At 48.6% G+C, this 12,270-nt stretch overlaps 1 protein-coding gene across 4 annotated transcripts in view; it reads left to right on the forward strand.

The window, feature by feature from the left end:
* Window positions 1-12,270, forward strand: part of DGKG (diacylglycerol kinase gamma) — a 214,335-nt gene that overhangs the window by 90,466 nt on the left and 111,599 nt on the right. The window contains exons 12-16 of one of the 4 annotated variants that reach the window (XM_025375538.1): window positions 2,360-2,476; window positions 3,513-3,605; window positions 5,852-5,911; window positions 9,386-9,465; window positions 10,635-10,709. In XM_025375538.1, coding sequence (XP_025231323.1) covers window positions 2,360-2,476; window positions 3,513-3,605; window positions 5,852-5,911; window positions 9,386-9,465; window positions 10,635-10,709 — 425 coding nt within the window. The remainder of the gene's footprint in view (window positions 1-2,359; window positions 2,477-3,512; window positions 3,606-5,851; window positions 5,912-9,385; window positions 9,466-10,634; window positions 10,710-12,270) is intronic. The other 3 variants (XM_025375539.1, XM_025375541.1, XM_025375542.1) reach the window with 3 other exon arrangements.

A 12,270-nucleotide genomic window follows, 5' to 3' on the forward strand; every position in this document is an offset into this window, starting at 1 on the left:
TGCAGAGGATGAGACAGGGGAAGAGGTAGGGAATGGCTCCCAGGTTTCTAACCCTTCGGCCATTGGGTGATGCCATTCTCCAACTCTGGAAATAAACTTACCTTAAAATTAGCAGGGAAAGGGCACTTTGCCTTCCTGCAAAGGGAAGATGACATGGAGGAGTGTGAGTCAGGAGATGGTTAGCAGTGAGAGTGGTACCCAGCCCTCCTGCAGAAGGACTCCTGGGAGAGAAAGGCGCCTCCTAGGATTTGTGTGCATGCCCCATGGACACTGCATGGTCTCATCCACGCTGTCTGCACCACCCCATGCACACCCTGCTCCATGTCCATGCCATTCACCAGGACACGTGGTGTACCTGCTGGATGCAGGCCCTAAGCCTGCACTCTGGCCACTTGTCACACAGAGAACAGAGTGAGGCCGATGAGGGGCTGGCAGGGCACACTCACAACCTTCTCAGCCTGCAGGAGCACCCCCAGTCTTTCACCATCTCCTCGATTCCAAAGAGAATGGGGAAGGCAACGTGGTGTTGGGGGAACGGCTCCGGACTTGAGATCAGAAGATCTGGCTAGGAAACTGTACTTGGCCATTCACCAGCCTTGGAACTTAGGGCCAGTCAGTTCACCTCTCTGAAACTTTCATTTTTTTCCTCTGCAAAATGGAAATAATAATCTCAGAGCAAATTCAATGTGGCCATGTAGATGACAGATTAATTAGCAAACCGAGTTATTTACACCCTCGGAAGTGCAAGGCACAAGGTGATAAGCTACCAACCACACTGACACATTTTCTGGAGCAATAATTTTACCAAAAACATTCTTAGGGGAGGCCTTAAGCAACTTAATTGCTAAGTAATTTAAAACATTTATTCTTGGACCAAGTGCAGTCACTCACACCTGTAATCCCAGAACTTTGGGAGGCTGAGGAAGGCCAATAGCTTGAGCCCAGGAGTTTGAGACCAGCCAGGGCAACATGGTGAGATCCTGTCTTTGCAAAAAGAAAATACAAAAATTAGCCTGGTGTGGTGGCATGTGCCTGTAGTCCCAGCTACTCGGGAGGCTGGGCTGGGAGGATCGCTTGAACCTGGAAGGTTGAGGCTGCAGTGAGCTGTGATCATGCCACTGCACTCCAGCCTGGGCAACAGAGTGAGACTGTCTCAAAAAATCACATTTATTCTTATTTAATACAAACCTGGACAGAATTACACGAATATTTCGTGGGTTTTTAATACTGCGCTTGTAGTTAGCCACTTCAGGGTATGTCCCCCACCTTCTCCTAGAGTCTGTATCTACTTCCTTCTGTTATTTGTGGTATCATGGTGAAAATTTTCAAGGGAGAATTTTGGTGAGAATTCCTCAGCCTCCCAGATAGTGGGGCTACTAGCCAGCTGCTGTTGCTTTAGCTGCACTGACACACACATAAAAAACATCCCCACCATTCCCACCTGTTTCCAAATGCCTAGCCTGCCCTCGTGGTATTTCCTGGTCATGGAGCAGATACAACCAGCTCTCCAGGAAACAGGTGTGAAAAGCACCAATGGACCCGCACTAATTTCTTTTGACTTTTCTCTAATTTCCTTCTAGAGTGCTTTTCAGTCTCAATTTCACATTATAATCACCCAGAGTGCATTAAAACATATTAATCATGTGCCCCACCCTCAAAGACTCTAATTTATTTGCTCTGGAGTGTCCGCTGGGCATGGACTTCTAAAAGCTCCCCCCAGGTGGTTCTAATGAGCAGCTAAGGCTGAGGAAGGAGAAGGGCGTTACCCAGTTGTAGGTACCCCCAAAGGGCCAGCACTGTCCCAGGGAGGCCCTTCCAAACATGCTATCTCATTGCATTGCCCCAGTAACCCCAGAAGTGGGGCTTCTTATACCAATTTCTACAGGTCAGGGACCTGACACTCAGAGAGGTCTAAGAACTGGCCAAAGGCCACCACTTCAAAGAGACTCCAGCCAGTTTTGTCTGTGGCCCACCCAAACCCTCCACAGTTCCTCTGCACCACGCTGCCTTCCACAAGAGGGTGCGTACAAACACATCACTGCAAGGAGTTCTGCAAGACAAACAGATGGACTGCCAGACAAGATGCTGCTCAGAGGCCTGCCTGCCCGGGCGATTGAGCTGTTCAAAATGTGGCAAAGCGGGTTTTTAATCTACTTCGATTCACACAATGTCAGTTAGGCAGGGAGGAACCACATCGTGCCATTAGGCAAAGCAATCCAACCTCCAATAAGCATCCTCTACACAGGAAACAGTCCCTCTGGTTCTCGGCATCCCCTCCCAGATCCTTCTCCTCCAGCCCAGGGCCCCGGGGGGCATGGTTCTGCCGTTTTCCCTGGCATCCTTCGCTTCCCTTCCACAGGTGATGCAGCACGCATGGGTGGAAGGGAACTCCTCCGTCAAGTGTGACCGGTGCCACAAAAGTATCAAGTGCTACCAGAGTGTCACCGCGCGGCACTGCGTGTGGTGCCGGATGACGGTGGGTTGGTGCCCAGGGCGGCCCTGCTTCTTTTCAATGTTTTTTTTGCCCAAGCTGCGGCCCAGGAGCAGTGAACATCTGGCCAGAGGGCATGAGCAGAGCCAGGGGAGCGAGGGAGCCCCACAGCCCCTATGCAATGCCCTCAGCCTAACGATGCTCCAGTGAATTACCAAGCTGCCCAGAGAGAAGGCACCCCCGAACCAGGGGAGTGAGGACTGCTGAAGAAGAAGCTGGCCAGTCCACTGTCTCTGTGGCCTGGCAGCTGGGATCAGCAGGCCCGACTATGAACTTCTTTCACCTGGGTGTCACCTGGGGCCAGGGACACTGACAGAGTGGGAGAAAAATTGGACAACAGGAACATCATAGGAGGGGGTGCCTGCCCTGAAGGCGCATTCCTCAGGGCAGCCCCACTGCCAGGGCCAAAGGTTTGGACCTGCTGCCACCAGCCACCGCACATGCTGTGTCCACAGCCCCACTGGACACCCAGAGTGCCACTGGCAGCCACTGAGCTGGCCGACCTGCCTGACAAAACTCAGTGCCAGCTCTTGTCCTTCTTCCCAGGTATCAGCCTCAAAATGTAGATTTCTCAAAACCAGACTGCAGAACTCTCAAAATACAAAGGTTGAATCACAAGGTTTACTCTCAGCCATCCATGAGTTTTTTCATCAAGATCTCCCTCCTCCCAGAGTCTCGGGACCTGGAGAGCACATATCCAAGGGGGCTCTGGAATCAACACGGGGTGCCACACTGAAGGGTCACAGGCCGGCTCATGACCCTGTTGCTTCAGTAGCCATGAGCAGCTCTTGGCCTCCTTGTTCTGCCCACAGCTGACTTTGCACTCTTAACCACACACACACACGCGCACACACACACACACACACACACACGGCAATACTGTCAAAGTCAGCAGTGCATCAGGATTTGGGGGAGCACTAGACAGCTCGCCTCTCCCCAAAACCTCTTTACCTTCATGTTTGATGTTTCTTTGCTCACTTTCGCTCACTCTCTTTTTCGTTTTTTTCATTTCTCCCCTCAGTTTCACCGCAAATGTGAATTAGCAACGTTGTGTGACGGTGGGGAACTCAGAGACCACATCTTGCTGCCCACCTCCATATGCCCCATCACCCGGGTGAGTGCTCCTGCCCTGGCGAGGGCTCTAGCTTCTCTGCGTTCTGGTTTCAGATGCAGGCAGCTTTCAGACATTCACATCCCTCACAGGGCTTCGCTGACAACTCTTTGGGTTTGTGTTTTCTTTTCTTTCTTTTTTTACTATTATTTTAGGTTAGAGGGTACATGGGATGGTTTGTTACACAGGCAAACACGTGTCGCGGGAGTTTGTTGTGCAGATTATTTTATCACCTGGGTTTTTAGCTAGTGCCTAGTCGTTAATCTTTTCTGCTCCTCTCTGTTGGGTTTGTGCTTTCAGCATGTGCTTGAAAGAGGTCAGCGCTGCACAGATCAGATTTTGAGAGAAAACTTCTCTGACCAAACTGTTTCCAATTGCTGGCCATCCTGAATGCCCTGAAATGACCTGTCAAGGAAAGCACATTTGTTCTAAGCCTCTTGCAGGCAGAGCACAGCACACACCACCTATGCATGGCCAGGCTCCCAACCACCCTCATCTCTGCCAATCTCCCTGCCACATCCAAACCCTATCTCCCTCTACCTCCTGAGTTTCCACTTGAGTGTCTCAGCCAATTTGGAAATGAAAGCAGCAAAATTAAGCTCCTTTACCCCCACCTGACACTTTGTCACCTGTGTTGAAGACTCCTCTTCCAACAAACACCAACACTTAACCATGGCATCTTCCCATCTTAAAAATGTTGCAAGTCCCACTCATTCCTCACATCTCACTCTGAACTTGACCAGCTACTTCTTCCTCATTAAAAAGGCCAACCATAGTGGCTCATGCCTGTAATCCCAGCACTTTGGGAGGCTGAGGCGGGCGGATCACCTGAGGTCAGGAGGTCAAGACCAGCCTGGCCAACATGGTGAAACACCATCTCTACTAAAAATACAAAAATTAGCCAGGCGTGGTGGTGAGCACCTTAAATCCCAGCTACTGGGGTGGCTGAGGCAGGAGACTCGCTTGATCCCAGGAGGTAGAGGTTGCAGTGAGCCACCTCTACCTGGAAAACCCAAGCATTTATTCCACCAAAAGACATGCACAAGAATGCTCATAGCAACTTTATTCATGACAGTTAAAAACTGGAAACAAGTAAATGACCATTAACAGGAGAATAGATGAATAAATTGAGGCATATCGGCATCTGGCATTCATAGAATGGGAAACTACATTGTAATGGGAAAGAACAAACTATGCATAGAGTAAAAACATGGAGAGTCTCAAAAATATAATGCTGAACCAAAGAAGCTAGACTCAGAAAAAGATATGCTCTATGAATCCATTATATTAAATTCAAAAGCCAGGCAAAACCCATATGGTATCAGGAGTCACAACAGGGTTATGCTTGAAGAGGTAGTAGTTACAAGGCCATCCCCATATACAAAATTCATCAAGTCGTACAATTTAGATTTGAGCATTTTACTATATGTGAGAAAATCTTAATAAAATAAACATTAGAAAAATAAACAAGATAAACAAAACCAAGAAAAATGACAACATCATATCATTAGATAGTGCTCAGCAGAAAAGCCAAGCCTATGGCCGGGCGCGGTGACTCACACCTGTAATCCCAGCACTTTGGGAGGCCGAGGGGGCAGATCACGAGGTCAAGAGATTGAGACCATCCTGGCCAACATGGTGAAACCCCGTCTCTACTAAAAATACAAGAAAATTAGCTGGACGTGGTGGCACAGGCCTGTAGTCCCAGGTACTCAGGAGGCTGAGACAGGAGAATCACTTGAACCCAGGAGGCGGAGCTTGCGGTGAGCCAAGGTCACACCACTGCACTCCAGCCTGGTGACAGAGCGAGACTCCGTCAAGAAAGAAAGAAGGAAAGAAAGAGAGAGAGAGGGAGGGAGGGAGGGAGGAAGTAAGGAAGGGAGGAAGGAAGGGAGGAAGGAAAGAAGGAAAGAAGGAAAACAAGGCCAAGTCTAAGAATTTGCTTCTCAGAGCTCAAGCTTCTAAATCAACTAAGTGGAATTCTGCCAATTTCAGTGCTCCCCATTATGTCCCTTGCCTCAAAGGTAAAGTCAGCCAGTGATGTCATCACTGGAGGCTTGGAGAATCCTAGAAAAAGTCATAGGGTACATTTCTTTATTTAGGCCAGAAGCCCTATGTTGAAAAACTTGTCTCCATACTACACTAGCTTTCTGATCTCTTCATATCAGCCATTTGTTTTTCATCTGATCTCTCTCTTTGTATTAGTCTTCTTTTTCCAAAAGATGCTTGTCTTTCCTTTCTTCTCACAGGACAGGCCAGGTGGGAAGTCTGATGGCTGCGTATCCGCCAAGGGTGAACTTGTCATGCAGGTACCTCATGAGCTCTAAATCCGATTGCACTTTCTAAGTTGTTCCAGGGCTGTGGCGGGCAGGACGGGGTTCAGGTGCTATAGAAAAGCATCTCATCACTTGCCTTCTTGTCTGACCAGTTTTACCACCCAGGAGGGCATTTTTTTCTGGCCTCTGGAGTTACCTTTGACAGCCACACTGTCAGCAAGTGGTGAGAGGAAAGGTTGGCTGATCCCATTGCTGGTCTTATTGGGCTTTATTACTATTTTAGGAACAAGTTACATAAAACTTTAATATGCAGATGTCCTAAATAATAACAAAGATGTGGCCTAAAAATAGACAATGGGTTTTCCAGGATTGCCAAGTTGTCTCCAGAACATGATCTGCCAAAATGAAGCTAACCAGATCTAAAAGTTCTTCTTAATCCTTCAATGTATACTTAAGAACTCATTTTTTTACTTGGGTTCACCAATGAACATTTTTTGTGCCTTCCACAGAATTCCAAGGAATGCAGGGAAGGCAGTCTGGTGAGGAACAAAGAGTACTAGAAAAGGAAATAGAAAACCGGGGCCTCCTGCTCTGCCTCTGAGCCTTAAGTTTCCTCCACTCAAAGGGGACACAGTAATCCCTGCCCTGCCCACCTCCCAGAGGCGCTGTAAGATTAAATGAGAACATACAGATTCACGTGTTGTGAAAAGTAAAACAGGCCAGGCACGGTGGCTCATGCCTGTCATCCCAGCCCTTTGGGATGCTGAGGTGTGCAAATTGCCTAAGGTCAGAAGTTCGAGACCAGCCTGGCCAACATGATGGAACCCCGTCTCTACTAAAAAAACAAAAATTAGCTGGGGGTGGTGGGAGGCGCCTGTAATCCCAGCTACTCTCGAGGCTGAGGCAGGAGAATCGCTTGAACCTGGGAGGTGGAGCTTGCAGTGAGCCAAGATTGTGCCACTTCACTCCAGCCTGGGCAACAGAGGGAGATTCTGCCTCAAAAGAAAAAAAAGAAAAGTGAAACATAAGGCAGAATGAGGGGAGAATCTTAATATGTGAGAAAGCTCTAGAAACCTAGAAGGGCAGAAAGGTGGGAAACAGACACAGGCACACACACATCCACACCCGATACGTGTATGCCAGTTGCTTAGGGCAGGCAGCCAGCAGGATGTGCTGCATCTATTATGATGGGACAGAGTCCATGCTGTAGGGTTGGCTGTTAAATACATTGAATGTCATCTCCAGAGGTGAGGGATTATTCCTTAGCCTCCAAGATGCTTCTGGGCATCACATAGTCACCCTGGGCAGGTGAGACAAATTTTTTAGATCATTGGGAATGCTATTATCCTTTTCAAACAACATGGCACTGTGTTTGCTGGACTTTTAGCTTGAGATCTGGAAAAGCAGGCATTAGATATTGAATATGGAGGAGAGCTGCACATCCACATTGGTGTATCCTTCCACTGAACCCACAAGTATTTGCTGAGTACACACTCTTGTGTCTGGTGCTATACAATCCTTGGTAATAGGGTTACACACACCCCACTCTGCTCCCAATGCATTTTAATCCAGTTGATGTTTTGAGTCATTTGTCTAAGAAAGTTTAAAAAAAATACAAATGAACAACAAAAGAAACTCCAGAAGATAGTACATGGTTTGTTTGTTTGCTTGCTTGCTTGTTTGTTTTTTGAGATGGGGTTTTGCTCTTGTCTCCCAGGCTGGAATGCAATGGTGTGATCTCGGCTCACTGCAACCTTTGCCTCCCGGGTTCCAAGCGATTCTCCTGCCTCAGCCTCCCGTGTAGCTGGGATTACAGGCATACGCCACTACGCCCGACTAATTTTTTTATTTTTAGTAGAGATGGGGTTTCACCATATCGACCAGGCTGGTCTCGAACTCCTGACCTCAGGTGATCTGCCTGCCTTGGCCTCCCAAAGTGCTAGGATTACAGGTGTGAGTCACCGTGCCCGGCCAATAGTACATGTTTTAAGTGCAATCATCTTAGTTGCAATGATCAAGAGAAACTTCATATAAGAGATGTCTCTTGAATTGAGCCCTGAGGATAAGAAGGTTTTTGGTGGTGGTGGTGGTAGTCTTGTCTTGTCTTGTCTTTTCTTCTTTTCTTTTCTTTTCTTTTTTTTTCTTTTCTTTTCTTTTCCAATACGGAGTCTTGCTCTATCGCCCAGGCTGGAGCGCAGTGGCGAGATCTCGGCTCACTGTAACCTCCACCTCCCAAGTTCAAGTGATTCTCCTGCCTCAGCCTCCCGAGTAGCTGGGATTACAGGCGCACGCCACTATGCCCGGCTAATTTTTGTATTTTTAGTAGAGATGGGGTTTCATCATGTTGGCCAGGCTAGTCTCAAACTCATGACCTTGTGATCCACCCGCCTCAGCCTCCCAAAGTGCTGGGATTGTAGGCATGAGTGGTCATGCTCAGCCAGAAGTTTGTTTTTTTTTTTAAGAGTTTGCAAACAAGGAAGTAGGCATTTCAGGTCGTGGAATGGGAGAAGAAACAAGCATGAGCAGACCCATGGGTGGGAATGCAAGAGACATACTCTAGACTTACTAGAGGAGCAAGAGCAGGACTTGGCTGCACCTGCAGCTGAGGGTTATCAGGAACTAGGAGATAGCAGTAGAATAGGGCTAGACTGAAAAGGCCTTTAACACCAGGTTAGGAGATTTACATTTTATCCACAAAATCCAAATCCTCCTTTAATAATGAGATGTCATTACCAGTTTTTGAGCAAGAGTGGCATGGCTGACCTGGTGTCCTGGGAAGGAACTGTGTGGGAATGGCATGCAGGACTTACCTAGGGTGAGAAAGGCACAAAGCAGCATGGGGCTGTGGCAGCCAGAGGTAAAGGGACATTTCTGGGAAAAGTTGACAGGACAACACCTTCCTTGGATAGATGAATGAATAACAGAAACAGGGAACCAGGAGAAAGACCGAGTTTCACAGGGAGAGAAGACGTGTCATGTATGAGGCACGTTGAGCTTGTGCTGATGGTGAGATGTCCAGTCGACGGTACCCACTGGCCAGTGAGAAATGTGGGACCAGGGTTCAGGAGGAAACTGGGGCCGGAAATCAGCATTTGGAAGGCGCCAGGGTGGAAGCGGTGGCTCACTCCATGAGTGCTATTTCGCTTACGTGTACGATCAGACAGCCGTGCTTCCTAAGATCATATTCAGCTGTGTCCCCCACAAAATTTACTCTTGTGCTGTAGGTACAAGACCACATCACTGTTGAATGATTTGAAGCTACAGCACCATTGTCCCATCGCTGATCCCGACCTCAAACCCTCATTTCCGTTAACACTGCTTAAAGACCATTCAAATTGGAGACACTTAGCTACTTAGCCCCTCAGAAAATTCAGCCAGTGGACAAACACCTGACCGCCTGCCCGCCTGCTTCTCATCTGCCTCTCCGAAGCTGTCTTGGCTTCAACTCTCATTTCACCCCCCTATTGGATGAAGCAGAGCTAATTTCTTTTTCTTTTACCTTTCAAGTATAAGATCATCCCCACCCCGGGTACGCACCCCCTGCTGGTCTTGGTGAACCCCAAGAGTGGAGGGAGACAAGGAGAAAGGTACGTTCTCTTCTGTTTCAAAGTGGAGCAACTAGGGCAACACGACTCAGGCCCTTCCTCCCCTTGGCAGTAACACAGCAGGCTGTGGAGACAAGCAGACTCAAATCCCAACACTGCCACCTGCCACTTTATGACCTGGCCCAAGTGACTTAAAGTCCCCAGGCCTCGGTTTCTCCCTCTGTAAAATGGAGATAATTATCATTCCTTCTCTCACAGGTGAGAATAGACATGGTGATTAGCCCACAGCCTGCCACGTAAGCCATTATTAAGACCACCAGGGTTAGACCACGCTCTGAGATGCCTGTGCCTTTCTAGCCTCTCAGATCTCTTGATTTAAGAGATGATGGGGGTCACATTGATTAGGGCCTCCTGTGCTACCACCACCCATGAGAAGCCAGGGCATCCACCTCATCAATTTGCTAAAATGCCCAGTTCAGTGGTGGCTAGAAACTGCTAAACAGCACAGGAGGACAGAGAGAATGGTTAAAGCAGCTCTGTCTCCCAATTCCAGGATCATTAACAGAGGGCACCATGATCTGGAATCCAGGTTAAAAAATAATAATTAGTAGAGTTAAAGCAAGAACTATGAGGACCCCCATCCTCGTCCAAGGGGCAGGACACCCCTCCTGAACTGACCTGACTCCAAGCTGGAGCCAGGAAAGCAGGCCTGAGTGCAGTCAGGGCCTCTCAGCCACCCCCTGCCCAATGCCACCTCCTGCATTTCCTCCTGATCCCAGGACTGCAGGGGGCCTCTCCCTGGGGAGGAGGGGGGTCCTATGATGCTTTTGTATAGTCTGCAGAGGGCAGAATCACACTGCCTAGACCATACAGAACATTTGGGGAAAGGTCTCTGTGGAGGATAAAGCTTTAGAATGAAAGTTCTGTTCTCTGGGTTTCTCTGCCCTGTTCTCTTTGTAAGGAGTGATGCTTCTGGGCTTAGGAGCTAGGTTGGTAGTGCAGCCTTGAACCGGGGCTGATAATACGGGGATGCCAGGTGGAGCCTGGACTCCAGGGTCAGCAGGCAGTGCCTTCCCCTCCAGGGATGAGGATGAACCCTCATCCCTGCCACTGGTGGGCTCCAGAGGTGTTTGCCCTAATGTGACTTCTCACGATGACATATTCCTTCTCTGTCTCCCTTTCTCCCTCCTCTTCTTTTTTTTTTTCCATAGAATTCTTCGGAAATTCCACTATCTGCTCAACCCCAAACAAGTTTTCAACCTGGACAATGGGGGGCCTACTCCAGGGTATGGAGATCACAATCTTTACCTCTTATTTCTCCCCCTCCCTTTTAATCTCCAATGAAGATGCCTCTTTTGTCACCTTTTTTATCTTTCGTCTCTCAACTTGTCCCTTCCTGCCATTTTACACGCTGTCTCTGCTTTTTCTCACGTCCTACTCTGACTCCTGGAGATATTCGGGATGCCCAGGAAGGCTAACTCTGTTTGAGAAGTGGCCTCCTGTAGCTTGTCCTAGAAAAAGTTGTTGATTTTATAAGAGGGGATAACCGCACACACCTTTCATTTGATTGACAGGAGGAACAGGCTGGTAAATTATTTTAACTTATTTGCAAGGCTCTGTTAGCTGGTGTCTTCATACTGAATCATCAGAGAAGAGAAAGTTTTCTTATCATTGTCAGTCAGCAGTTTGGAATTCTAGACAGTGACTCAGAGCTCTGCCTTGGTGTTCCACTGTGGGGGCATTTTAGGATCAAGACAATTACTTGTTCAATGGAATCACTTTTGTTTTCTAAATCATTCGATTTTGAGGTTGTTTTGCTCCTCCTGCCACTTACTCATTGGTTATTCTCTGCTTGTTAGCATGGGGTTGAAAAGAGGCCCGGTGGGAGGCGTGGTCCCTGTGTCCATGGCTAATGGTGAGCTGCAGGTCCCTGTGATGCCGCCCCTCCAACACCTGGGCTAGAAGGCAGGTAAAGCCTGGGCTTCCTCCCAGTCCAGGCCAGTGCTCGAGAGCCCTCTGCTGGCCGGCCCTGGACCCGGGGCTGTCTGCATACTCTGGGCTGGGCTTGCCCAGCACACAGCCACTTTGCCCAACCTCCAACAGGGATTTCTATTCCGGGTTCAGCAAGACCCCTCAGAGAGGTTGGAGTAAGGACTCTGAAAAGAGAATTTGACCCTGTTTTTGGTCGGCTGACACCAAAGCTATTATTTGTGGCAGCGGTAGTACAAGGCCCAGTTAAAAAGAGAAAGAAAATGTAAGTACAGATTCAGTACTCCTGCCATGATTTGCCTGTAAAACTAATTTCAGAACAGAGCCCACCTCTGTATACCACTGTAGTTGCCCTCACAGTCACCATGATTGCCATCACTGCTGAACAGCACAGCCTTGTGACAGAGCAGCCCCCCACAGACACCTTTACCAGCCCACTGCCAAAACTTGCAGACCGTCCTCCAGCTTAACCTCATGTATTCTAAATTGTTTTCATCTGAGATGTCGAGCCAAGTGGCTGCTTCCAGGGCTGATGCGCCCTGAGGGTCTCTCATGCGCCTGTCACTCTGTAATCAGACAGGTTGCCTAGCTGGAGGGAGCCTCTGTCCAGAATTCACTTCCTGTTGGAGAGCAGAGTTCTGCAAGAGAAGTGGAAGAGAAGGAATGTTAATTTGCCTACACATGCATCAGTGACTGAAAGCTCCGGGGCTCTTCTCAGACCACCAGGCAGGGCAGATTGGAAATACTGACCTTCGGCTTCCCAAGTCCCACCCCCAAGGTGTCCGCAGGTCACATTTGTTCTAAAGCAGAGGTTCTTAACTTTTTTGTGCCAGGAACCCCTTTGGCAGTCTGGTGAAG

Source organism: Theropithecus gelada, chromosome 2, assembly GCF_003255815.1.
Source record: "Theropithecus gelada isolate Dixy chromosome 2, Tgel_1.0, whole genome shotgun sequence".
In the NCBI taxonomy this organism is placed as follows: Eukaryota; Metazoa; Chordata; class Mammalia; order Primates; family Cercopithecidae; genus Theropithecus; species Theropithecus gelada.